Genomic DNA, 22,566 nt, shown 5'->3' on the forward strand with positions numbered 1-22,566 from the left:
TAATCCCAGTGACTTGGGAAACTGAGACAGGTGGATCATAAATTCAAGCCCAGCCTGGGTAACTTATCAAGACTGAAACCCTGTCTCAACATAAAATTTATAAAGGGGACTTGGGACCTAGCTTAATGGTAGAGCACCCCTGGGTTCAATCCCCAGCTCCCCAGCATCTTAAAAAAAAAAAAAAAAAAAAAGGTCAGGTATCAGTACCCTTGTGTGCTAATACATGCTTTTTTTTTTTTCATTCATATTAAAACTGCTGGAGAATATAGCTCAGTGGTAGAATACTTGCCTAACATGCTCAAGGCCCTGACTTTGATCTCCAGCACTGTAAAAACAAAAACAAAGTCACTATAGAAATAAGATATTGAAAGTGAAACACACTGTTAACAGTAAATGTGTATTTTTCTAGTTTTTTTTCCCTGATAGTAACATATATTCAAGTGAATATCCATCATCAGTCATCAGTTCATTACTCTGAACCTTGCTTGCCCTTTTTTTTTTTTTTTGGTAGTGCTAAAGATTGAATCTAAGGCCTTGTGCATGTTAGGGAACTGCTCTACCACTGAGCTCCTTGCTTTTCTTATATGACCTTATTTCACAGACATCTTTTAGATCCATTTTTTAAAACTTTATTTATCTATTTATTTATTTATTTTTGGAGATGGGAGTCTTACTATGTTTTCCAGGCTGGCTATGAACTTGAGATCCTACCACCTCAGCCTCTTGAGTAGCACCACAGTGCTTGCTCTTTGACCCTTTTTTTTTTTAAATGACTGCTTCTTATTTTACTGTATTTTGATACTGTGATTTATAGTGTTTCATCAAAGGTGATCTTTTGGGGGTTTGGGGCTGTAGCTCAGTGGTAGTGTGCTTGCCTACCATGTGTAAGGCAGTGGGTTCAGTCCTAAGCACCATATTAAAAATAAAAATTATTATTACAATAATAATTTACATATTATTGTAATATTACAAATAAAGTAAAGGCATTCTGTCCATCTACAACTACAAAAAAAAATTTTAAATAAAGTGGCTATGTTAAAAATAAATTACTTTCTAAAAAAAGATCTTTTGGGTTAGAGGAGGACATTTATTGAGGAGAAGAAAGTCACAGTGTACTGTTAATTTTAAAAGTATGTTGCAAAGCAGTAAGTAAAGTATCCCATTCTTGCTAAAAAATATAAAACAAGCACAGAACTATAGATATATAGATATATTGTAGGTATTTTGCAGTATAATTTGTGTCTTGGTTTTATGTCTCTTTTTTGGTACTTGGGATAGAACCCCGGGCCTCACACATACTAGGCAAGACAAGCACTGTATCATTGAGTCACACCACCAGCCCTCCATTTTCTTTAACAATTCTATATTGCTTTTGAAATAAGGAATGTCATTTATTAGCTGGACATGGTGGCACACACCTGTAATCGCAGAAGGATTGCAGGTTTAAGACCAGTCTCAGCAGTGAGGCCCAACTTAGTGAGGCCCTAAGCCCCTGCATTCATTTACTTGTATCCTTTTTCACTTGACTTAGCCACATTAGGAATCTTACTTGGAGCCTCTCAGGGAAAGCTGTTGTGTGGGCTAGTAGGGGCCTTTCCTTTGCTGGCTCCTGGGAGTAGAGTTCAGTGCCACCTGATCCAGAATCTTCCTATTGTTTGCTCATGAGTCACCCCTTCTAGGCGAGCTTCGCCCCGATGGAGGACAAGCTCAACCAGGCCCATATGGAGGTCCAACAGCTGAAGGCATCAGTGAAGAACTATGAGGGGATGATCGACAACTATAAGAGTCAGGTAAACCCTGGTCCTCCAAGTGGTGCCCACCGCCCTGCCTTTGGGCAGGGGACTCACCACCCTCATTTTTCAGAAAGGGGTGGGGATAGAGAGTGGTTCTCACAAAATTTGCTTCTGTCCAAGACAGCCCATTGCGTTGTTGATCCCTAGGTGATGAAAACCAGATTGGAGGCTGATGAAGTGGCTGCCCAGCTAGAACGCTGTGACAAAGAAAACAAGATCCTTAAAGATGAGATGAACAAAGAGATTGAGGCGGTACTGCTCCTCTTCCTTGCTTTCTTCCTTACCCAGTTCTAATGTCTAATTTGACAACTGTGAATCTGTCCCCTTGGTGTGCCTTGACCCTGCCTGATTTGGATGACAAAAAGTAACTGATTTCCCATGGGTGAGCTGGCCTGCTCATCACAGATATGCTCTCCCCTTTCTCTTGTCCTCTTTTCTTCTCTCTCATGCTTTTTATCCTTTTTTTCCCTTGTGGTTTTCTTCTTTTTCTCTTGCAGTTCTTTTTTGTGGTGGTGGGGATCAGACCCAGGGCCTTATATATGATGAGTGTGTGTCTATAATTGAGCTGTATCCCCAGATTCCACTTCTTTAAAAAACAACAACAACAGAAAAACTACCTTCCTGCATGGATCATCAAAGAGGATCCACGATATGCTAGGTCTTCAGTCTGCCCATTTGATTCTGTTTGTTTTCTTTATTTTGTGCCAACTGAAAACTGTTCCTCCTATCCCCTTCCTAAAGCACCTTATTCTAGAGATGGTTGGCTAACTAGAACATAGGGGTCATCTTAATGGTTACCTTAGAGATAGGTCAAGTCAGGCTCAGTCTCTAGTTTTATAACCCTGGGCAGCTCACTGCCCCTCTCTAGTCCTCAGTCTCCTTGTTAAGTACCAAGATGGACCAAGACCAGGCAGTTAAACTAGGCCCTAATCCTGGCTTTACCAGTTTTTTCTGAGTGACCGTGGACCAGTGACTTGTTTCCTGAATCCTTACTATCTTGTACATGGGGACACTAGCATGGACTTCATTTGTTATGGTCTGAATAAAATGAGCTACCACAGATAGCCCTTATGAAGATGCATAGGTCTTGGCTTTATTTTTTTTTTTGTACTGGAGATTGATTCCAGGAGCATTTAATCACTGAGCCACATCCCCAGCCCAGCCCTTTTTATTTTTCATTTTGAGACAGGGTCTAACTAAGTTATCTAGGGTCTTGCTAAGGCTGGCTTTGAACTTGTAATCATCCTTCCTCAGCCTTCCGAATGGCTGGGATTACAGGCGTGCACCGCCACTCCCAGTAAGGTCTTGGCTTTCAGTTTATGGTTGCCACTGTTATTTGATGAATAAATGAATGACAAGCTCAAGTGTCAAGGCAGACCCAAGTGAGTACCCCAGAGAGCAGCTGGATACCTGTAGGGAGAGCAGGCCACACTTTTGCCTATGGATTTTGTAGGATCCTCTTGGGATTCTGGGCAGCCCTGCCCTAACTCCAGAGGACTCTGTCTAGCCCCAGTGGTAGCCGGGCCCTCACCAGTGGTGGACTTCTCTTCCTGCTCAGGCACGTCGGCAGTTCCAGTCCCAGCTGGCTGACCTACAGCAGCTGCCTGACATCCTCAAGATCACGGAGGCTAAGCTGGCCGAATGTCAAGACCAGCTGCAGGGCTATGAGAGGAAAAACATCGATCTTACAGCCATCATATCAGACCTGCGCAGCCGGGTAAGGGACTGGCAGAAAGGGTCCCACGACCTAGCCCGAGCAGGGGCCCGCTTACCAAGATGAGCTGCACGCTCCCGAGGGAGGACTACTTCCTTTTTCTTGGCTGCTGCTTTTTGAAAGGAGTGAGCTATCATCAGTGCTGTGAAATAAAAGTCTGGTGTGCCAAATACCTTGTGTTTGCACAAAGTGATTATAGTCATAGGAGCCGTCACTCGTTTGAAGCCCTTGGGCCCGCCGGTGGTTGCCCTGCCCTGAGTGCTCTGTGCTCCCCTGTTTGTACTCTCTGCTTCTGTCTTCTGCCCCACAGCCACAGATGGGAGACCTCAGTTTTTCCTTTTTTCCATTTCTCTCTAGCTTTAACTGCTCTCCTTACTCTTAACAGATGCACTGACTGAGATTCTGTCCTAGGAGACAAAAGCAAGCAGTTCCTTTCTCCAGAATCAGGCTGCCTCTGGGTTACTGGAACCACCTACTGCCTGCAGTGTCCACGAAATCATAAGCCACTCATTTGCATTGTGACCTTGGGCAGGGCCCTTGTCATCTCTTGACCTGTTCCCTTTTAGTAGTCATAAAAGGAGCTATCATTTTTTGAGCACGTGCTCTGTACTCTGTTGTCACCTTTCATTCCCCAGGAATGTGTTATTTCCTCATTTTACAGAAAGCAGCCCAAGACCTAAAGGGGAGAAGTAATTCCCTAACATCATACAGCAACTTGGTACCAATCGCTCTACTTGGTTCCCAAGCCCATGCCCCCAGACTCTCAATTTACCACCTCCTCATTTGACCCTGAGCATCCTTTTGAGCCCTGATAATGTGAGGCTTTTGCCTAAAGCAGCCCCTGGGTAACTTTTTTAATTTGCCAGTCTGGAAGAATGGACAACTGTTTTGTTGCTTTGCTTGCACTTGACCCCAGTTAGGGAAGGATGAAATCAGTGGTACCTGTAACATAATTGGTAAAGCCACATGGTCCATTGCATGGGCCACCATCTACTTCTGCCTTCTCATGTCTTCCTGATCGCAGCTGGGCCTCCAAGTGGCCTCTCCTGATCAAGAAAGCATCATCACAGTGGTTCTTCAGCATCTATCCTGGCTTCTCCCGGTTTGGAGTGGGGTCTGACTTGTCCCTGCTCTCCTCTGTCTTCCAGGTTGTGCATTGAGACTTGGACAGCTGCTGAGGGCAGTGTACCTCTTTCCTGGGTGTGGATGACAGGTCATGGGGAGAAAAGAAAATTCTTTCATAAACCAGTCTGTGTTCCTGTCATTGTAGATCGAACACCAGGGGGACAAGCTGGAGATGGCGAGAGAGAAACATCAGGCTTCCCAGAAGGAAAATAAACAGCTGAGTCTGAAGGTGGATGAACTGGAGAGGTTAGAGGCACTTGGTCCCATCTCTGTCCTCTTCCTAGGACCTGAGACTTTCGGCCACTTAGCTGATTTATGCTTAGTGTGCGGAAGTATTTGAGGGACTCAAGGCCCTGGAAGGTGCTAGGCAGACCTCAGAGAAGAAGCTGCTTCTGTTCCAGTGGTAAGCCTCATTGGGAGAGAGGAAGGGGATCTCAGTCTGGAGGGATGCTGTCTGATGGTGTGACCAAGGTCAGCCTACCTGAAGGTACCACCTATTCCAAAGGCAGCTTAAGGGCTGGGGATGTGGCTCAGTGATAGAGCTCTTGCCTGGCATGCAGGAGGCCCTTGGGTTCTATCCACAGCAACATACACACAGGTAGCCTCCTTCCAAGCAAATTGGCCAATTAGAAGAGAGCAGCCATTTAGAAAAGAGCAGTCAGGACACTGCAGCAGGAGGATGGGCACTTCTCTCTCTTTTCCCTGTGTTTCCGATCATCTTCCTCACGACCACTCTGATCTGACTCCTCCCTATTATATATGGACTGTTGGAGGCAGATGTGAGGCAGATGTGATAGTCCTTTCAGAATCAAGCCCTGCCCTTGGGTTCCAGTTCTGTTATGTAATTGCATTGTGAGCTTGAGTAAATCTTTTAATTCTTTTGTACCTCAGTTTCCTCATCTTGAGGAAGGATCAAGGTAGGGATAGTAATCTAGCTGATGGAGTAACTTGGAGTCTTCATTTTTGCAGAGGGCTTAAGCATATTACCTGGCATAGAGAGATAGAGAGATGGCATAGAGAGATGTTCATTATAGGTTAGTATATATTTGTTAGCTGGTATTCCAATTTAAATATAAGGAAACAGGGCTGAGGAGAGGCTGTGACTGGTACCCACCAAAGTTGTGACTTAGACCTGTCGCTGGCTGCCTCCAGAGTTGCATCAGCATCTGTAAATGGAGAGCAGGACCTGAGTGATCTCCTTCCACACTTCACCTCTGATCCGCCCCTGCTGGCCTGGAAAATGCAGCTAGCTGCGTGAGGACTTGCAGCACTCCTTAAATTGGAAGGCATCTGGAAGGGCAGTGGGGACAGAGTGTGAACCCATGGATGGCCATGACTGCCCCACTCTGCTGTCCCATGAGATGCTGAGTGCTCAACCAAAGTTTCTCTGCTGAGGGAGACAGCCATGAATAGCCGACATTAAGGGCACAGATTTTGGTGACAGACGGGCCTGCTGAGCTTCCAGTGACCTCTCCTCTCTGAGGCCCAGTTCCTTCACCTCTGGAGCAGGGATGATAATGGCTGGTTGTTGGTGAGCTGCAGGTGCTGTACTCCTTGACGATGTGCATGAGTACGGCGCGCGCCTGGTGTGAACTTGTTCTTCATACTGTTCTCTAACAGCTGCTCCAGTTGCACAGTGCAATGACCGCCCTGCTAACCTGCAGATTTCTTTTGGTTTCTTCCCATGGCTCCTTGGAGATTCTTGGCATGATGAGACCCCCAGTCCAGGGGTATCGGTGCCCCCCTGGCTGGGTGGAACAAGACAGGCGGGTTAGCACAGGATCTGATTGAATCCTTTCACCTAGGAAACTAGAGGCGACCAGTGCCCAGAATGTCGAGTTCCTCCAGGTAATTGCCAAGAGGGAGGAAGCCATCCACCAATCCCAGCTGCGGCTGGAGGAGAAAACCCGGGAATGTGGGTCATTGGCAAGGCAGCTGGAGAATGCCCTTGAAGATGCCAGGAGGCAGGTCAGTCTCAATTTCATTCCTAACGTGACCTTGGGCAAATGACCTAGCCTTTCTTGAGCCTACTCCTTCACCTGAAAAATGGGTATATAGTAGTTCCTGCCTCATTAATGTGTTAGAATCAAATGAGTATTGTAGAGGGCTCAGCACTTTCTATACATGACTGCTATTTACTTTCTGCCCTCTTGGGGCTCAGATAGGTCTGCTAGATCTCAGGTGATTAGTCATGGGGCACTGGGCAAGGGTGGGCAGTACAGCTGGGTTGCAGAAGCAGACCCCATGGTTATCTTGCCCTGAGACTCCAGAATAGGCTTTCCACGCCCACATGCAAGTGCTGTCTGGAACCAGGTGGTGAGAGAGACCAGCCTTATCTTTACCAGGTGTTCCCCGTGTCAGGTGAGCCGGCCCCACCTCTCTGCCTTCTGTGCAGGTGGAACAAACCAAGGAGCAGTCACTGTGCAAGGAGCGAGCAGCCCAGAACAAAATCTTGGACCTTGAGACCCAGCTGAGCAGGACCAAAACTGAACTTAGCCAGCTGCGACGGACCCGTGATGATGTGAGTCGGGCTGGGGATGGGCAATAAGACTGAGATTCTAGCTTTCTGGGGCCTGTAGGGGGAGGTGTTTGGATCAAACTGGTTTTTTTTTTTTTTTTGGGTGCTGGAGATAGAACCCAGGGCCTTGTGTTTCCAAGGCAAGCATTCTACCGACTGAGCTATCTCCCCAGCCCCCTCAAACTGTTTTTATGAACCTCACATAGTTTCATTGTTCTGTGTTTTTTTTCCCATCTCTAAAGGTTATCTTAGGTAGGACCCTTTTTTTAGAAACAGCTTTACAAGGTGTTTATATCCCATAAAATTTACTCAGACTGGGGCTAGGGCTATAGCTCAGTGGTAGAGTGCTTGCCTAGCATGTGTGAGGCACAGGGTTTGAACCTCAGCATCACATAAAAATAAATAAAATAAAGACATGCTATCTATCTACAACTACAAAAAAATATTTTAAAAAATTCACTCAAACTGTAGCATTCAATAATTTTCAATATATTCACAGACTTGTGCAATTAACCAGCACAATCTAAGTTTAGAATGTTTGGGGTTTTTTTGTTTTGTTTTGTTTTAGATGTTGATAGACCTTTATTTTATTCATTGATTTATATGTGGTGCTGAGAATTCAGCCCAGTGTCTCACACATGCTAGGCAAGCGCTCTACCACTCAGCTATAACCCCAGCCCTTTTTTTTTTTTTCTTTTTGTACTGGGGATTGAACACAGGGGTACTTAGCCACTGAACCACATCCCCAGTCCTTTTTATTTTTTATTTAGAGACAGCGTCTCACTGAGTTGCTTTGGATCTTGCTAAGTTGCTGAGGCTGGCCTCAAAGTTTTGATCCTTCTGTCTCAGCCTCCTGAGTCATTGGAGGTGTGCACTACCATGCCTAGCTGTTTAGAATATTTTTTTTTTTTAAATCCCCACGTGGTGGCGCACGCTTATAGTCTCAGTGACTCAGGAGGCCAAGACAGGAGGATCACTGGAGTTCAGGTGTTTCAGGTCTTATCCCTTAAAAAATAAAAAACCAAAAGAAACCTATACGCATTAGCAATCTCTTCCCATGTACCTCTTCCAGTCCCTGGCACCCTCTAAGAAAGTCCCTGTGTGTCCAATTTGCCTGTTCAGATGACTTACCCACTCTGCCCACGTTTGGCTTCTTCTCTTAGGCGGACCGACGCTACCAGAGCCGGCTGCAGGACCTTAAAGACCGTCTGGAGCAGTCGGAGAGCACTAACCGCAGCATGCAGAACTATGTCCAGTTCCTCAAGTCCTCTTATGCCAATGTGTTTGGGGAGAATCCCTATACCTCCTACCTGACAAGCTCTCCCATCCGTTCCCGATCTCCTCCTCCCTGAGGCTACCTGTCTAGGGCCTGGAGCCCTGCCTAGTGCCCTGGCAACTGAGGTGTTGCCAAGCCATAGCTGGAAAGCCTGCTGGTTTTCCTCTCTCGCAGTGATGAAGTGTGTTTAGGGTCTTGTCCTTAGCTACTGACCCAGAAGAGCCCCTAAAACAGCAGGGGATGAAGCCAGAAGCACTTGGTTCTCTCCTCCCTCGGTTACCTGGTAGAATTTTCTAATGACCTTGACGGGCCTTAAATTTACTACTGCACCTGGGGTACAGATTTTTATTCACCATGACTTTGCCAAGATTCTCCTTTCCCAAGAGAATGTTTGGATTGGACCAGTCCCTCTCCAGCCCTTGTCTTTTTAGGAATCTCTGTCTTGGGTCTTCTCTGATCTGAACTAGCAGGAGCCCCTCCTGGGTTGTGAGCATCTTCACTTGTTTTTTTTTCTTCTGGGTATGGTAAGGTGCAGTGTATCCCCAAGGCCAGTGAAATCTCTCATGCTTGAATTTCCTTGAAACCACTTGCCTCCATCCAAGTACTTCACAGTAGATCTGCATAGAGGCTCATGTCCATCTGTCCTTTTACAAGCACGATCCCAATCACATTGGGCTTTTTTTCTTTTTGTATCTCTGGAATGCATTTATTCTTGAAATATTTTTGTCTTTTTACAAAATGTTTTTATAATTAGTTATTTGACTTCTTTGGATGATTTCCTTTAGCACCCACTCCCCTCCCTCTTTTAAAAATAAGTAAAATACAGGAGAGAGAGAGCTAGTAAATGATTTCAAAGTACTTGGTATATGAAACATCAGGCTTTTGATTTCAGCCCAGGTTGGTTCTTTCTCCTTCATGTGCTTTCACATTTCAATGTGTGAGATGTCCAGAGGAATTGTACTTTATAAGGCACTGCTCAATGTTTTAGGCAGACTGCTTTAGGAAGGGGATGGGATGTGCTTATAAAATATGAATTGGTTAAAAAAATAAAACATGAATTGGTTTCTGAATTATAAGATCACAAACCATTTTTATTCACATTTTCCTACATTTAAAAGAAAAAGAACGGGTTGGGATGTAGCTCAGTTGTAGACTGCTTACCTAGTATGTGCTAGGGCCTGGGTTCAATCCCCAGCACCACAAAAACAAAAATTTTTAAGAAATAAGCCAGGTGTGGTGGTGCACACCTGTAATTCCAGTGGCTTGGGAGGCTGAGGCAGGAGGATCACAAGCCAGCCTCAGCAAAAACAAGGTGCTAAGCAACTCAAACCTTGTCTCTAAATAAAATACAAAATAGGGCTGGGGATGTGGCCTAGTGTTAAAGTGCTCCTGAGTTCAATTCCCAATACTACCCCCAAAAAATATAAAGTAAAATTTTTAAAATTTTGTACTAGGATTGAACCCAGGAGTGCTTTATCCCAGCCCTCTTTATTTTGAGATAGGGTCTCACTGAGTTGTTTTAGGGCCTTGCTAAGTTGCTGAGGCTGGCCTTGAACTTGAAATCCTTCTGCCTTAGCCTCCCAAGTACTTGGATTATGGGTGTACACCACCATGCCTGGCAAGCACAAATTCTTCAAAGAGAAGAAATTGACCCTGTATTAAACCCTAGCTTTCTTCTAGCTGGTGATGGCCTTCTAGTCCTGGGTCTTGCCATATCAGTCACCCTAAGTGACACCCAGAACTCCAGAGCTTTCTTTGTCCTTGAAGACAATCCCCTCCACACCCTGCCCCATGGCATCTGGATTTCAAAGACCTGAAAACCCATCACCATCAATTGGCAAATGGGCATTTATTTGTCCTTTCCAGCTTTCAGTTTTTCAAAGGAAGTTCATTTCAAAAACTAAAACTTCCATTGCCACGAAACTGAGCCTGTTTTTTATACCTTTAACATAAATGGATTTGAACTTATAAGACCTTTACAAGAAAGGACAGTTCGCAAACTTAAACGTGCACACATGTCTTCTTATTTTTGCAAAACTAGTGAAACATCCTCAGTGCACTGTTAAAATATCCAGGTGCTGCAATAAATCAGGCATGTGCTCAGAAGTTACTTAAGGCGAACTCCTGCAGAAGGATATGCTACATAAAGTCTGGCAAGCAAGCCTGCTTAGGCAGTCTGCTTTTATTCCTAATGCAGCACTACCCCTTGCTCTGATAGGAGGAACTCAGGGTTACAATGATTGGCTCGTTTTAAAACTTGGGTCAGGCAAAAGGAAGGGGTATAGTTAAAATGGCTAGATTGGATACAGGACAGGAAGATCAAAATAGCTCTGATTGGATCTTACACTCCAATTTTAAGGCTCAATACTATATTCTGAAAATGGACCACTGACTTTCTATTTCTTACGAATACATGGCCAAACTGTGTAACTGGTGAGGGAAGGGTCTTTCTTGGGGTCCATTCCTGGAGGTCTCTCCCAACAATGTTCTATTTTTAATTTTTTGTAAAATATTTTATTAGAAAAAGCCCAGGGAGTTTGTTTTAAAAAATCAGAAAATAAAATATTTCACCAGGTTAGGTTGTGCATACCTGAATCCCAGCTTACTCAGGAGGCTGAGGCAGGAGGAGCACAAGTTGGAGGCCACCTACATGAATTAGTGGGATTCAGTCTCAAAAAAATAAAAAAGGACTGAAGATGTAGCCCAGTTGTAGAGTGCCTCTGGGCTCAATCTAGGTACCAAAACAATTTTAGTGGTTTTAGCATATTTGCCAAGGTATGCAACCATCACCATTATCTAATTCTGGACCATTTCCATCACCCCAAAAATAAATCCAATGCCTGTTAGCAGTCACTACTACATTCCCTGCTCCTCTCCCACCCCTGGCAACTACTAATAAAGTTATATTCTACGGATTTGCCTATTCTGGACGTCTTCACATAAATGGAATCATGTGGCCTTTTGTGACTGGTTTGTGTTGTAGTAGGTATCCGAACTTTTTTTTTTCCTTCAGAATAATTCCATTGTATGGATATAAAATAATTTTTATCCAGTCACCAACTGATGAATGCTTTGGTTGCTTGCATTATTACTACGGCTGCTATGAACATTTATATAAATTTTTCGCGTGGGTATGATTCATTTTTCTGCTTTATACGTGGGAGAAATTTACCTCTACTTAGCCATTTAAGGAACTTCATACTGTGATCCACGTACGATGCCGCAGATTACTTTCCCACGAGCAGTGTGAGAGTGTTCCAGTTTCTCCAAATCCTTGCTAAGGGCGCAGGATTTTGCGCAAAGCCTCATTTGTCTCTGCACTTGGGACCCCTGACAACCCAACACTGCACATGCGTCCTGGGGGCGTGGCTTGGGCTGTTAGGGGCGGGGTTACGTTGCCTGCGCAGCGTGCGCGCCCCGGAAGCGGAAGTCGGCGCCCTTTCCAGGAGGCTGATTCGAGTGCTTGTTTTGACACCAGGGGCGCCTCAGAAGCTGCTGCAGGACTGGCCATGCCGTCGGAGGGTCGCTGCTGGGAGACCCTGCAGGCGCTGCGCAATTCCAGCAAAGGTCGCCTCTGCTACCATCGGGACTGGTTGCTGCGGGGCGAGGTGAGCGGCGGCCGCGAAGAGTAGGCCCTGCCGACGCCGGCGACGGGGCCCTGCTCTTCCTCGGCGCTGGGCACGCCCTGCGCGGGGAACCCGGGCGTTCTAGCATCCTGCGTGCATTTCTTGACGGCTGTGGCTGCGTGTCCCTCACGCCTATTCTGGGTGCTCGAGGGGCTGCCTCACTTCAGAGGTGCTCTTCGGTCTGAGGCGTCATTGCCATCCCAGCCAAAGTTAGCTGCCTCCTCCTGTTGTCAAAGCAACCCGGGCCTCTCCGCCTCGGTTAATTTTCCCGTGCCGGGAGCTCCAGGGGTAGCGGAGACTGAATCACATGGCCACTGATTCACTTGCTGCCAGCGAAACGACCGAATGTCTAGAGGCCATAGGGCGGATCTGTTAAGTTAGTCGGGGAGGTGGAGCCGGTTAAGGCAGACCCCTGTTCACCAGTGGCCCGTAACCTACCTAGAGGTAGGTTGTCGTCCTGTCTCATACTTCCGCCCCTGCCTTTGATGTCTCGGACAGTTTCAAAGAATGTAGACCTTACATTGTGTAGGTTGATTTCCAGTCTGGGGTTTTCAAACCAGCAGGCCGAGGTTGTGCGTTCTGGACGGGAATGCCACAGAAATGACGCTGTGTTCTCGGTAAGTCATGTGAGCAGATCCACAGATGTAATCCCCCCGAGACTGATGAAGCTCACCTTGATCACCTGTTCACGTTGGTATCTGCTGAGTCTCTCCACCTAATTCATCATTTTCCCTTTTATAGTTGATTAGTATTTTGCAGGGACATTTTCCAGAGATTACACCAATATCTCTTTTCCTCATTAAACCTCCGCTCTCCAACCTGAGCATTTATTGATGTTTTCCGCCTGAATCAGTTACCTCTCCGAGGTTGCCAAATGGTGTTTTTGTTATCTCCTCTGCTCCCTCTATTTTTTAGTTGGCATTTTACTGTAAAGAAGAGCTTTCTCTTCTCCCCTGATTATTTATATCAGTATGGACTCATGGGTTCCTGTTTTATTCAACGAGTTGTAATCTATTAGTATCATTATTCTTTTATTTATTTTGTTTTAAATGTCTCAGATTTGGTCAATGGAAGCCTCCCTCTCCACCAATCCCTGCTTGGGATCCAACCCATTGTTTTGTACGGGTTAGGCAAGTGCTCTAGAACTGAGCTACACCCAGGAGCCTCTTCGTCACCTCTTGTGTTCCTTTGATATGTTTTCATTTCTTTTGACACAATAAAGTGTCCCGGTCATAAGGTGTATTTTCCCTGTTCCTGGACTGAGTAGTTTCTCCAATTTTTTTTTTTTTTGGTGGTACTAGGGATGGAACCTAGGGTCTCACATATGCTAAGTACCTACCACTGAGCTACATTCTCAGCCCTTTTTATTTATTTATTTTTTAATTTTGAGACAGTCTTGCTAACTTGACTATTCTGGCCTTGAACTTAGAGTGCTCTTGCCTCCAATTCCCAAGTAACTGGGATTATAGGCCTGATAAGCTTGATTCCTTTGAAGTGGAGGGTGATATTTATGAATCAAAGATTGGGCAGCTCAAGTATGCTCTGTGTTGCTTGGGTACCATTGCTTCTAGGAGCTAGGAAGTAACTCTTACATATATTACCTATAATATTCTCTCTCTCTCTCTCTCTCTCTCTCTCTCTCTCTCTCTCTCTGGTACTGGGGATTGAAATCGGGGGCATTCTACCACTGAACTATATCCCAGCCCTTTTTCCTTTTCATTCTGCTGCAGGGCTTGCTAGGTTACTATACATTTGACTCAGCCTCCCCAGTTGCTGGGATTACAGGTGTGCACCACTGAGCCTAGTTTATAATCATTTCTCTGTTTGCGTGTCCATATATATTACAACCATGAGTTCATACCAATAACCTCCACTTTCAGTACCTCAGGGTTCTTTCTAGCTTTGCTCATTCATGTTTGTAAATATGTTATATAGCAGTGAGAAGTCTGGTTCCTCTTATTCTCAACATACTATTTACTTACTTAGTTCATTGTACCTGTATCTTAGCCAGTCTGGTTGTTTCTTCTGATGTCCTCTTATGCACATTCCCGATCCCCATTCACTCTCCTTCCCAAATCCTTGGTTCCTGTCTTCTAAATCCTCCATGTGAAGGGAAGAGGGAAAAAAGGAACTCTTTATTCTTTTAGTATTTCCTTATTTTCTTGTTCAACAAGATTTTCCATTCTCATCTTGTATTTTTCCAGCTGTAGCCCTGGAACCTGCCTTTTCTGCAAGGACACTTGTTTTCCTTTAGTGTAAAATTGTAGTTAGAAGACAAACTCTAGCATTAGATGTGCTATTACCTCTACTAGAGAATTTTGTGAACATGCACATACCCATCTATATCTATTTCAATACACACAAACAATTCATGATATTCCCTATCCCTCGCTCTTTCTGTTTAGTACTATAGGATTGAACCCAGGGGCACTTTACCACTGAGCTATATCCCTAGTCCTTTTTTTGTTTTATTTTGAGACAGGGCCTTAAGTTACTGAGGGCCTTGCTAAGTAGCTGAGGCTGACCTCTATCTAAATTGTGATCCACCTGCCTCAGCCTATCAAGGTGCTGAGATTACAGGTGTGCACCACTGTGCCCAGATCCTTAGCCTTTTTTAAAAATTTCTTTTTATTTTGAGGCAGGGTCTCGCTAAGTTGCTCGCTAAGTTAGTTGCTCGCTAACTTGCAACTCTCCTACCTCAGCTCCTGAGTTCCTGGGATTACAGGTGTGCTTCTGTACCCAGCAGTATCTCCAGTTTTTAAAACTATAGAGTTATGCCAGACAAGATGGTAAATGCCTATAATTCTAGCTGCTCAGGAGATTGACCAGGCAGATTGCAAGTTTGAGGCCAGCCTTGGCAAAATTTGACGAAAGACCCTGTTTCAAAATAAAACAACCAAAGGACTGGGAATGCCAGTTGTGGTATAATCCCAGCTACTCCGGAGGCTGAGGCAGGAGGATCACAAGTTCAAAGCCAGCTTGGATAAAATAAAATTTAAAAAAAAATTAAGGACTGGGGATATAATTCAGTGGTAGAGTGTGCCTGGGCTCAATCCCAGTATTGCAAATATAAATACATAAATATATACATATGCATACATATATATGTATATACACACACACACACTTACACTTATACAAATAAAACCATAAAATTATTCATTCTCTGAACTCCAGAATAAATAGAAAATAGTTTTCAAAACCAGGTACCATGGTTTAAACCCACTAATCTCAGCTACTCTAGAGGCTGAAGTAGGAAGATCACAGGTTTGAGTCCAACTTGGGCAACTTAGTGAGACTTTGACTCAAAATAAAATTTAAAAAGGGCCGGAGACATAGCTCAGTAGAGCACTTGCCTAGCATTCAGAAGCCCTCGGTTCAATCACCAATACCACAATAAATAAATAAATAAGAAATGAAGTTGTTTAGAAAGGACTGAGAATTTTGCTCAGTGGTAGAGCTTTCCTAGTGCGTACAAAGGTTTGGATTCAATTCTCAGCACCACAAAACAAGTTATATAGGTAGCTGGGCTTGGTGGCACGCACCTGTATTCCCAGCTAGTTGGGAGGCTGAGGCAGGAGGATCCCTTGAGCCCACAGTTCAACACCAGAGATTTTGTCTCGGTGGATTTAGAACTTACATCGCCCTCCCGTCGCCAAGACCACCACTGAGAGAAGACCCACCTTGCGCATAACAGCCCCTATTGGTCCTTAACCCGGGACCTTTGGCATTCTGGACTAATTCTCGTTTCTCACTTGTGGCCAGTGTAACGCGTGTACAATAAATCATCCCTTCTGCTGTTTTAGCTGAAGAATCAAAAAAAAAAAAAAAAGATTAGCAATAAGGAAAACAATTTACAATATTTTTTAAAAGCAGCAGTAATAAATAGAAGGTGACAAAAGAAAGTTTTCTTTATGTACACTTGGAACAAGAGCAATCATTTCTTTTTTTAATTTATTTTTTATTGTAAACAAATGGGATACATGTTGTTTCTGTTTGTACATGAAGTAAAGGCATACCATTTGTGTAATGATACATTTACATAGGGTAATGATGTTTAATTCATTGTTATTTTTTCCTTACCTCCCACCCCTCCCACCCCTCTTTTCCCTCTATACAGTCCCTCCTTCCTCCATTCTTGCCCCCCTTCCACCCCGCATTATGTGTCATCATCCGCTTATCAGTGAGATCATTTGTCCTTTGTTTTTTTTGTGATTGGCTTATCTCACTTAGCATGATATTCTCCAATTTCATCCATTTGCCTGCAAATGCCATAATTTTATTATTCTTTATGGCTGAGTAATATTCCATTATATATTATATATATATTTTTATCCATCATCAATTGAAGGACATCTAGGGTTGGTTCCATAGTCTGGGCTATTGTGAATTGGGCAGCTATGAACATTGATGTGGCTGTATCTCTGTATGCTGATTTTAAGTCCTTTGGGTATAGGCCGAGGAGTGGGATAGCTGGGTCAAATGGTTCCATTCCAAGCTTTCTGAGGAATTTCCACACTGCTTTCCAGAGTGGCTGCACTAATTTGCAGCCCCCACACAGCTATGTATGAGTGTACCTTTTTCCCCACATCCTCTCCAACACCTTATTGTTGGTTATATTCTTGATAATCACCATTCTAATTGGGGTGAGATGGAATCTTAGTGTAGTTTTGATTTGCATTTCTCTATTACTAGAGATGTTGAGTCATTTTTTTCATATATCTGTTGATTGCTTGTAGATCTTCTTCTGTGCACGTGTCTGTTCATTTCCTTAGCCCATTTGTTGATTGGATTATTTGTTTTCTTGGGTAGAGTTTTTTGAGTTCTTTTATAGATTCTGGAGATTTAGTGCTCTATCTGAAGTTATGAGTGGCAAAGATTTTCTCCCACTCTTAGGTTCTCTCTTCACATTGCTGATAGTTTCCTTTGCTGAGAGAAAGCATTTTAGTTTGAATCTATCCCAGTTATTGATTCTTGCTTTTATTTCTTGTTGCTATGGGAGTCCTGTAGAAAGTCTGATCCTAAGCCGACATGTTGAAGATTTGGACTTTTTCTTCTATAAGATGAAGGGTCTCTGGTTCTGATTCCAAGGTTCTTGATCCATTTTGAGTGAGTTTGTGCAGGGTGAGAGATTAGGGGTTTAGTTTCATTCTGCTGCATACGGGTTTCCAGTTTTCCCAGCACCATTTGTTGAAGAGGCCTATCTTTTCTCCATTGCATATTTTTGGCACCTTTGTCAGTATGAGAAAATTGTATTTATTTTGGTTTGTTGTCCTTGTCCTCTATTCTGTACCATTGGTTCTACCGTCTATTTTGGTACCAATACCATGCCATTTTTGTTACTATTGCTTTGTAATATATTCAAAGTTCTGGTATTGTGATACCCCCTGCTTCAATCTTCCTGCTAAGGATTGCTTTATCTATTCTGGGTTTCTTATTCTCAGATGAATTTCATGATTGCTTGCTCTATTTCTGTAATGGTACATCATTGGTGATTTTTAATTGGAATTGCATTGTAATCTGTATAGCACTTTTGGTTAGTATGGCCATTTTGACAATATTAATTCTGCCTATCCGAGAACATGGGAGATCTTTCCATCTTCTAAGGTCTTCCTCAATTTCTTTTCTTCAATGTTTTGTAGTTTTCATTGTAGAGATCTTTTATCTCTTTGGTTAGATTGATTCCCAAGTTTTTTTTTTTTTTTTGAGGCTATTGTAAATGGAGTTGTTTTCCTCATTTCCCTTTCAGATGTTTCGTCGCTTGCCGTATAAAATGCTTTAGATTTATGCTTGTTGATTTTATAGCCTGCTATTTTGCTGAATTCATTGATGAGGTCTAGAAGTTTTTGCGATCATTTCTTTAAACAACTGTATTGGAATATAATTCATATACCATAGAATTAATTCATTTAAAGTGTGCAGTTCTACAATTTTAGAACATTTTCATTATCCCCAAATGAACCCTGCACCCTTTAGCTGTCATCCCTAATCTTCCCCATTCCCAGCCTTAGGCACTGTTTTCTATCCTTATATTTGCCTACTTTGGACATTTCATATAAACAAAATCATATGATATTTTGTGTGACTGACTTCTTTGACTAAGAGTAAGGATTTTAAGGTTCATGTATACAATAGCGTTTTTTAAAAATTTTTTTAAATTTTTGTAGTTGTAGATCGATAATATGTCTTTTTTTATTTGTTTTATTTTTATGTGGCGCCTAGGATCAAACCCAGTACCTCACGCGTGCTAGGCAAGTGCTCTGCCACTGAGCTACGGCCCCAGCCCCTTGATTTTGTTTTGAGAGAGGGTTTTGCCAAGTTGTCAAGTCTGGCTCAAACTTGAGATCCTCCTTCCTCAGCCTCCTGAGTAACTGAGTTTACAGACGTGTGCTACCATGCCCAGCTCAAGCAGTATTTTATTTTATTTTGGTACCAGGAATTGAATCCACAGGTGCTTAACCACTGAGCCATATCCGCAGCCCTTTTTATGTTTTATTTTGACAGAGTCTCACTAAATTGCTTAGGTACTTGCCAAATTGCTGAAGCTGGCTTTGAACTTAAGATCCTCCTGCCTTAGGCCCCTGCCCCTGCCAGTTGCTGGTATTAGGTATGCACTACCGCTCCTAGCTCAACCAGTATTTTAAAGTGACTAATATTCCACGGATTTTGTTTATGAAAGTTTGCTTCAAAATTCCTCTCATGTTCTATTCCATTCCAGTGTTTTAGGTGTTTTGGGGAGTGGGCAGGGACTTAGGATTGAACTCAGGGGCACTTGACCACTGAGTCCCATCCTCAGCCCTACTTTGTATTTAATTTAGAGCCAGGGTCTTGCTAAGTTGCTTAGTAGCTTGCTCAGTTGATGAAGCTCACTTTGAACTTTCAAACCTCTTGCCTCAGCCTCCTGAGCTGCTGGGATTACAGGAATGTGCCACTGTACCGGCTTAGATTAGTTTAATGACAATATTTGCACAGTATGCCTTTTTTTTGCAGTTTGAGTTATTATAGTCATATTTTCTTTGGAAGAATAGTTGTCAAGGTCATTATCAAGGAACTATACTTTTCATCCCTGATTGTTAATGCAGTTACTTTGGGTCTTTGGTATTTTTTTATTTGGGCCCTAGTGTTCAGTCAGGCATGTAGTAGATTTTGCTTGGATCAGTGGATCAAGTTGGGCTTAACCTGGGCTGCTTCTTTCCAGGATGTTTTAGAAGAATGCATGTCTCTTCCCAAGCTGTCTTCTTACTCTGGATGGGTGGTAGATCACATCCTACCGTACAAGCAAGACAACCTTGTTCCCTCTGAGACTTCACCATCCTCTGGATCTGCTTCTGCCCTAGACCAACCCTCAGGAGTTCCCAAATCTCCCATCGGAAGCTCTGCCCTCTCACCAGCATCACCTGCAACACCAAATGGAGCCCAGGTATAATGTGATTTGTTGAAGACAGAACACTTGGTGGCAACTGCATTGGAGTGGTTAAGAACCACATGACTCTTCTACATAAAAAATGTATTTTTTAGTTTGTATCTAGTACTTCATTTAAAAAAATTAGTCTTTTAAAATCTTTATTTCTTTCCTTTTTTGTGGTACTAGGGATTGAACCCACAGGCATTCTACCACTGAACTACATTCCTAGCCCTTTATTTTTTATTTTGAGGCAGGGTCTTGCTAAGTTGCTGAGGCTGGCCTCAGACTTGGAATCATTCTGTCTTGGCCTCCCGGGCTGGGATTACAAGCATGCACCATCATGCCAGGTTCTTTTAAAAATATTTCTAGCAGGCCAGGTGTGGTGGCACATGCCTATAATCCCAGCAGCTCAGGAGGCTGAGGCAGGAGAATCACAAATTCAAAGCTAGGCTTAGCAACTTAGCAAGGTCCTAAGCAACTTAGGGAGCACCTGTCTCAAAAAAAAAAAAAAAAAGGAGGGGGACTGCTGTTGTAACTCAGTGGTTAAATGCTCCTGGGTTCAATACTCAATACCAACACATATATATTTTTAGCAACTGAATGTCATACACTAAAAAAAACCTTCACATAAACCTCATATCTTTTGTCACTATTAACTCAAAATGATCACTGACTTAAAGATAAAACTGTACACCTTTTAGAAATAAAATATAAAGTATAATTCATAAAGGAAAATTGATAAATTGGACTTCATTAAAATGGCAATTTTTGTTCTGCAAGAGACTCTGTGAAGAGGGTAAGTACTGTGAGAAAACAGTTGCAAACTACCTGTGTGCTGATGTTCTGTTTAGCATATATAAAAACCTCTCTAAATAAAAAAATAGGCACGTGTTATAACCAGACATTACCTAAGACAGTATAGATGGCAAATACACATGTGAAAATGTGTTCAACGTTATTAGCTATTAGTGAAAGGTAAATTAAAACCACAATGAGATAATATTTGCACATCTGGAAAAATAGTGATAGCATCAAATTGTTGGTGAGGATGTGGAGAGTCTGGATCATTCATACATGTTGGGTGGAAATACAGAATGGTTCTGTACCTAAAAAAAGAGGTTAGCAATTTTTTATAAAACTGAGGGGTATGGATTGGATCTGGAATGTGCCCCAAAGACTCATGTTTGGGTTTTTTTTTGCTTTGTTTTGTTTTTGGTATTGGGGATTGAACCCAGGGGCACTCACCCACTGAACCACATCCCCAGCCCTCCCCACCAACTCAACTTTTTGGTTTATAATTTTGAGACAGGGTCTCACTGAGTTGCTTAGGGCCTTGCTACATTACTGAGGCTGGCTTTGAACTCGTGATCCTCCTGCCTCAGCTTCCCAAGCTGCTGGGATTACAGGTGTACACCATCACACTCAGCCAAGGCTGAGGGCTTGTTCCCTAGCACATCAATGGTCATGTGGGCATGACCTCATCAGTGGATTAATCCATTTATGGTTCATAGCTGATGACTTTATTGGGAGATGGTGGAAGTTGTAGGAGATGGGGCCTAGTTGTAGGGAATTGGTCACTGGGAATATGCACATAAAGGGCATTTCATGACCCTGGTTCCCTTGTGCGCGTCTGTGCACGTTCTCCCTCTCTCTCCCTCTCTCTCCCCATCTCTCCCCATCTCTCTCTCCCTCTCTCCCTCTCTCCCTTCTCTCTCTCCCTCTCCCTCTCTCCCTTCTCTCTCTCCCTCTCCCTCCCTCCCTCCTTCCCTCTTCTTTCTGGCCACCATGAGGTGAGCACCTTTGTCCACCACACCCTCTATGCCTCACCATAGACCTGGAAACAATGCAACCAGGTGGCCAAGGGCAGAAACCTCTGAGCCAAAATAAATTGTTCCTCCTTTATATTGTTTTTCTCTGGTATTTTGTCACAGCTACAAAAGGCTGACTTACACACTGAACATGCTCTTAACCATACAACCAACAGTTATATTCTTAGACACTTACCCAGAGACATCAAAACTTACTTTCATTGGGCTGGGGAGATAGCTGTATTGGTAAAGTGCTTGCATTGCAAGCACAAGTCCCTAGGTTTGATCCCCAGCACCTCAAAAAAAAAAAAAAAAAACTTACATTCACAAAAAAAATCTGTAGCCATATGTTCCTAGCAATTTTATTCATAATATGCAAAGATTGGAAACAACTAAATGTCTTACCACAACAGGTGAATGTTAAACCAACTGTGGCTTATCCATACTATGGGATTGTTTAGTGTCAGCAATAAAAAAGAGTGAATCATTGATATATGCAGTAGCCTGGATGAATTTTAAGAACATTTTATTGTGTGAAGAATGTATCTCAAAAGTTAATATTCTGTATAATTCCATTTGTTTAATAGTCTTACGTTTTTCTTTTTCGCAGTACTGTGAATTAAACTCAGGGCCTTGCAGCCAGGGATTGGTGGCACACCCCTGTAATCCTAGCCATTCTGGAGACTGAGGTAGGAGGATCACAAGTTTGAGGACAGCCTCAGAAACTTAGTGACACCCTGTCTCAAAATAAAAAGAACCAGGAATGGAGCTCACTGGTAAAGTGCCCTGAGTTTAATCCCCAGTACTAAAATGAAACAAAATTTGTAATTCTTTTTCCTCAGCCTTCCAAGTAGCTGGGATTATAGGCAGGTGCCACCACACCCAGCCTTGTTTAATATGTGGGGGTGGGGGGATACTGGGGATTGATCCCAGGGGTTACTATGCCATTGAGCTATATCCCGAGCCCTTTTTATTTTTTATTTGAGTCAGAGTCTCACTAAATTGCCAAGGCTGGCCTCAAGCTTGTGATACCCTTGTCTCATCCTTCCAGGTAACTATGATTATAGGCATGTGCCACCTTCTGTCTTGTTTAACATTCTCTAACCAACAAAATTATCAACTTGGAGGGTTTAGGGATGGGGGAGGAAGTGACATGGCTACAAATGTAGGTGTGGTTTGAGGCAGCTCTTTGGTGAGGGGAGAGAGTGCTGTATCTTTCTTTGTTCAGTGCTAGGGATTAACCCAGGACCTTGTGCATCCTAGGCAGATGCACTATTGCTAAGCTACACTCCATCCAGCCC

At 43.3% G+C, this 22,566-nt stretch overlaps 2 protein-coding genes and 1 long non-coding RNA gene across 14 annotated transcripts in view; 2 read left to right on the top strand and 1 right to left on the bottom strand.

Moving 5' to 3' along the window:
* ODF2 (outer dense fiber of sperm tails 2) overlaps positions 1–9,511 on the top strand; it is a 37,697-nt gene extending 28,186 nt beyond the window's left edge. For all 12 annotated transcript variants that reach the window (XM_079113428.1, XM_079113426.1, XM_079113430.1 and 9 more), the window contains 7 exons: positions 1,680–1,790; positions 1,941–2,045; positions 3,352–3,510; positions 4,778–4,878; positions 6,438–6,600; positions 7,028–7,153; positions 8,314–9,511. In XM_079113428.1, coding sequence (XP_078969554.1) covers positions 1,680–1,790; positions 1,941–2,045; positions 3,352–3,510; positions 4,778–4,878; positions 6,438–6,600; positions 7,028–7,153; positions 8,314–8,502 — 954 coding nt within the window. In that variant the 3' untranslated portion in view covers positions 8,503–9,511. The remainder of the gene's footprint in view (positions 1–1,679; positions 1,791–1,940; positions 2,046–3,351; positions 3,511–4,777; positions 4,879–6,437; positions 6,601–7,027; positions 7,154–8,313) is intronic.
* The window catches only part of LOC306645526, a 187,121-nt gene that overhangs the window by 88,552 nt on the left and 76,003 nt on the right, over positions 1–22,566 (bottom strand). The gene's annotated exons all lie outside the window — the stretch shown is intronic.
* The window catches only part of GLE1 (GLE1 RNA export mediator), a 33,258-nt gene continuing 22,532 nt past the window's right edge, over positions 11,841–22,566 (top strand). The window contains exons 1-2 of the mRNA XM_079113439.1: positions 11,841–12,034; positions 19,251–19,472. Coding sequence (XP_078969565.1) covers positions 11,936–12,034; positions 19,251–19,472 — 321 coding nt within the window. The 5' untranslated portion in view covers positions 11,841–11,935. The remainder of the gene's footprint in view (positions 12,035–19,250; positions 19,473–22,566) is intronic.

The sequence above is a fragment of the Sciurus vulgaris genome (assembly GCF_902686455.1).
Source record: "Sciurus vulgaris genome assembly, chromosome: 15".
In the NCBI taxonomy this organism is placed as follows: domain Eukaryota; kingdom Metazoa; phylum Chordata; class Mammalia; order Rodentia; family Sciuridae; genus Sciurus; species Sciurus vulgaris.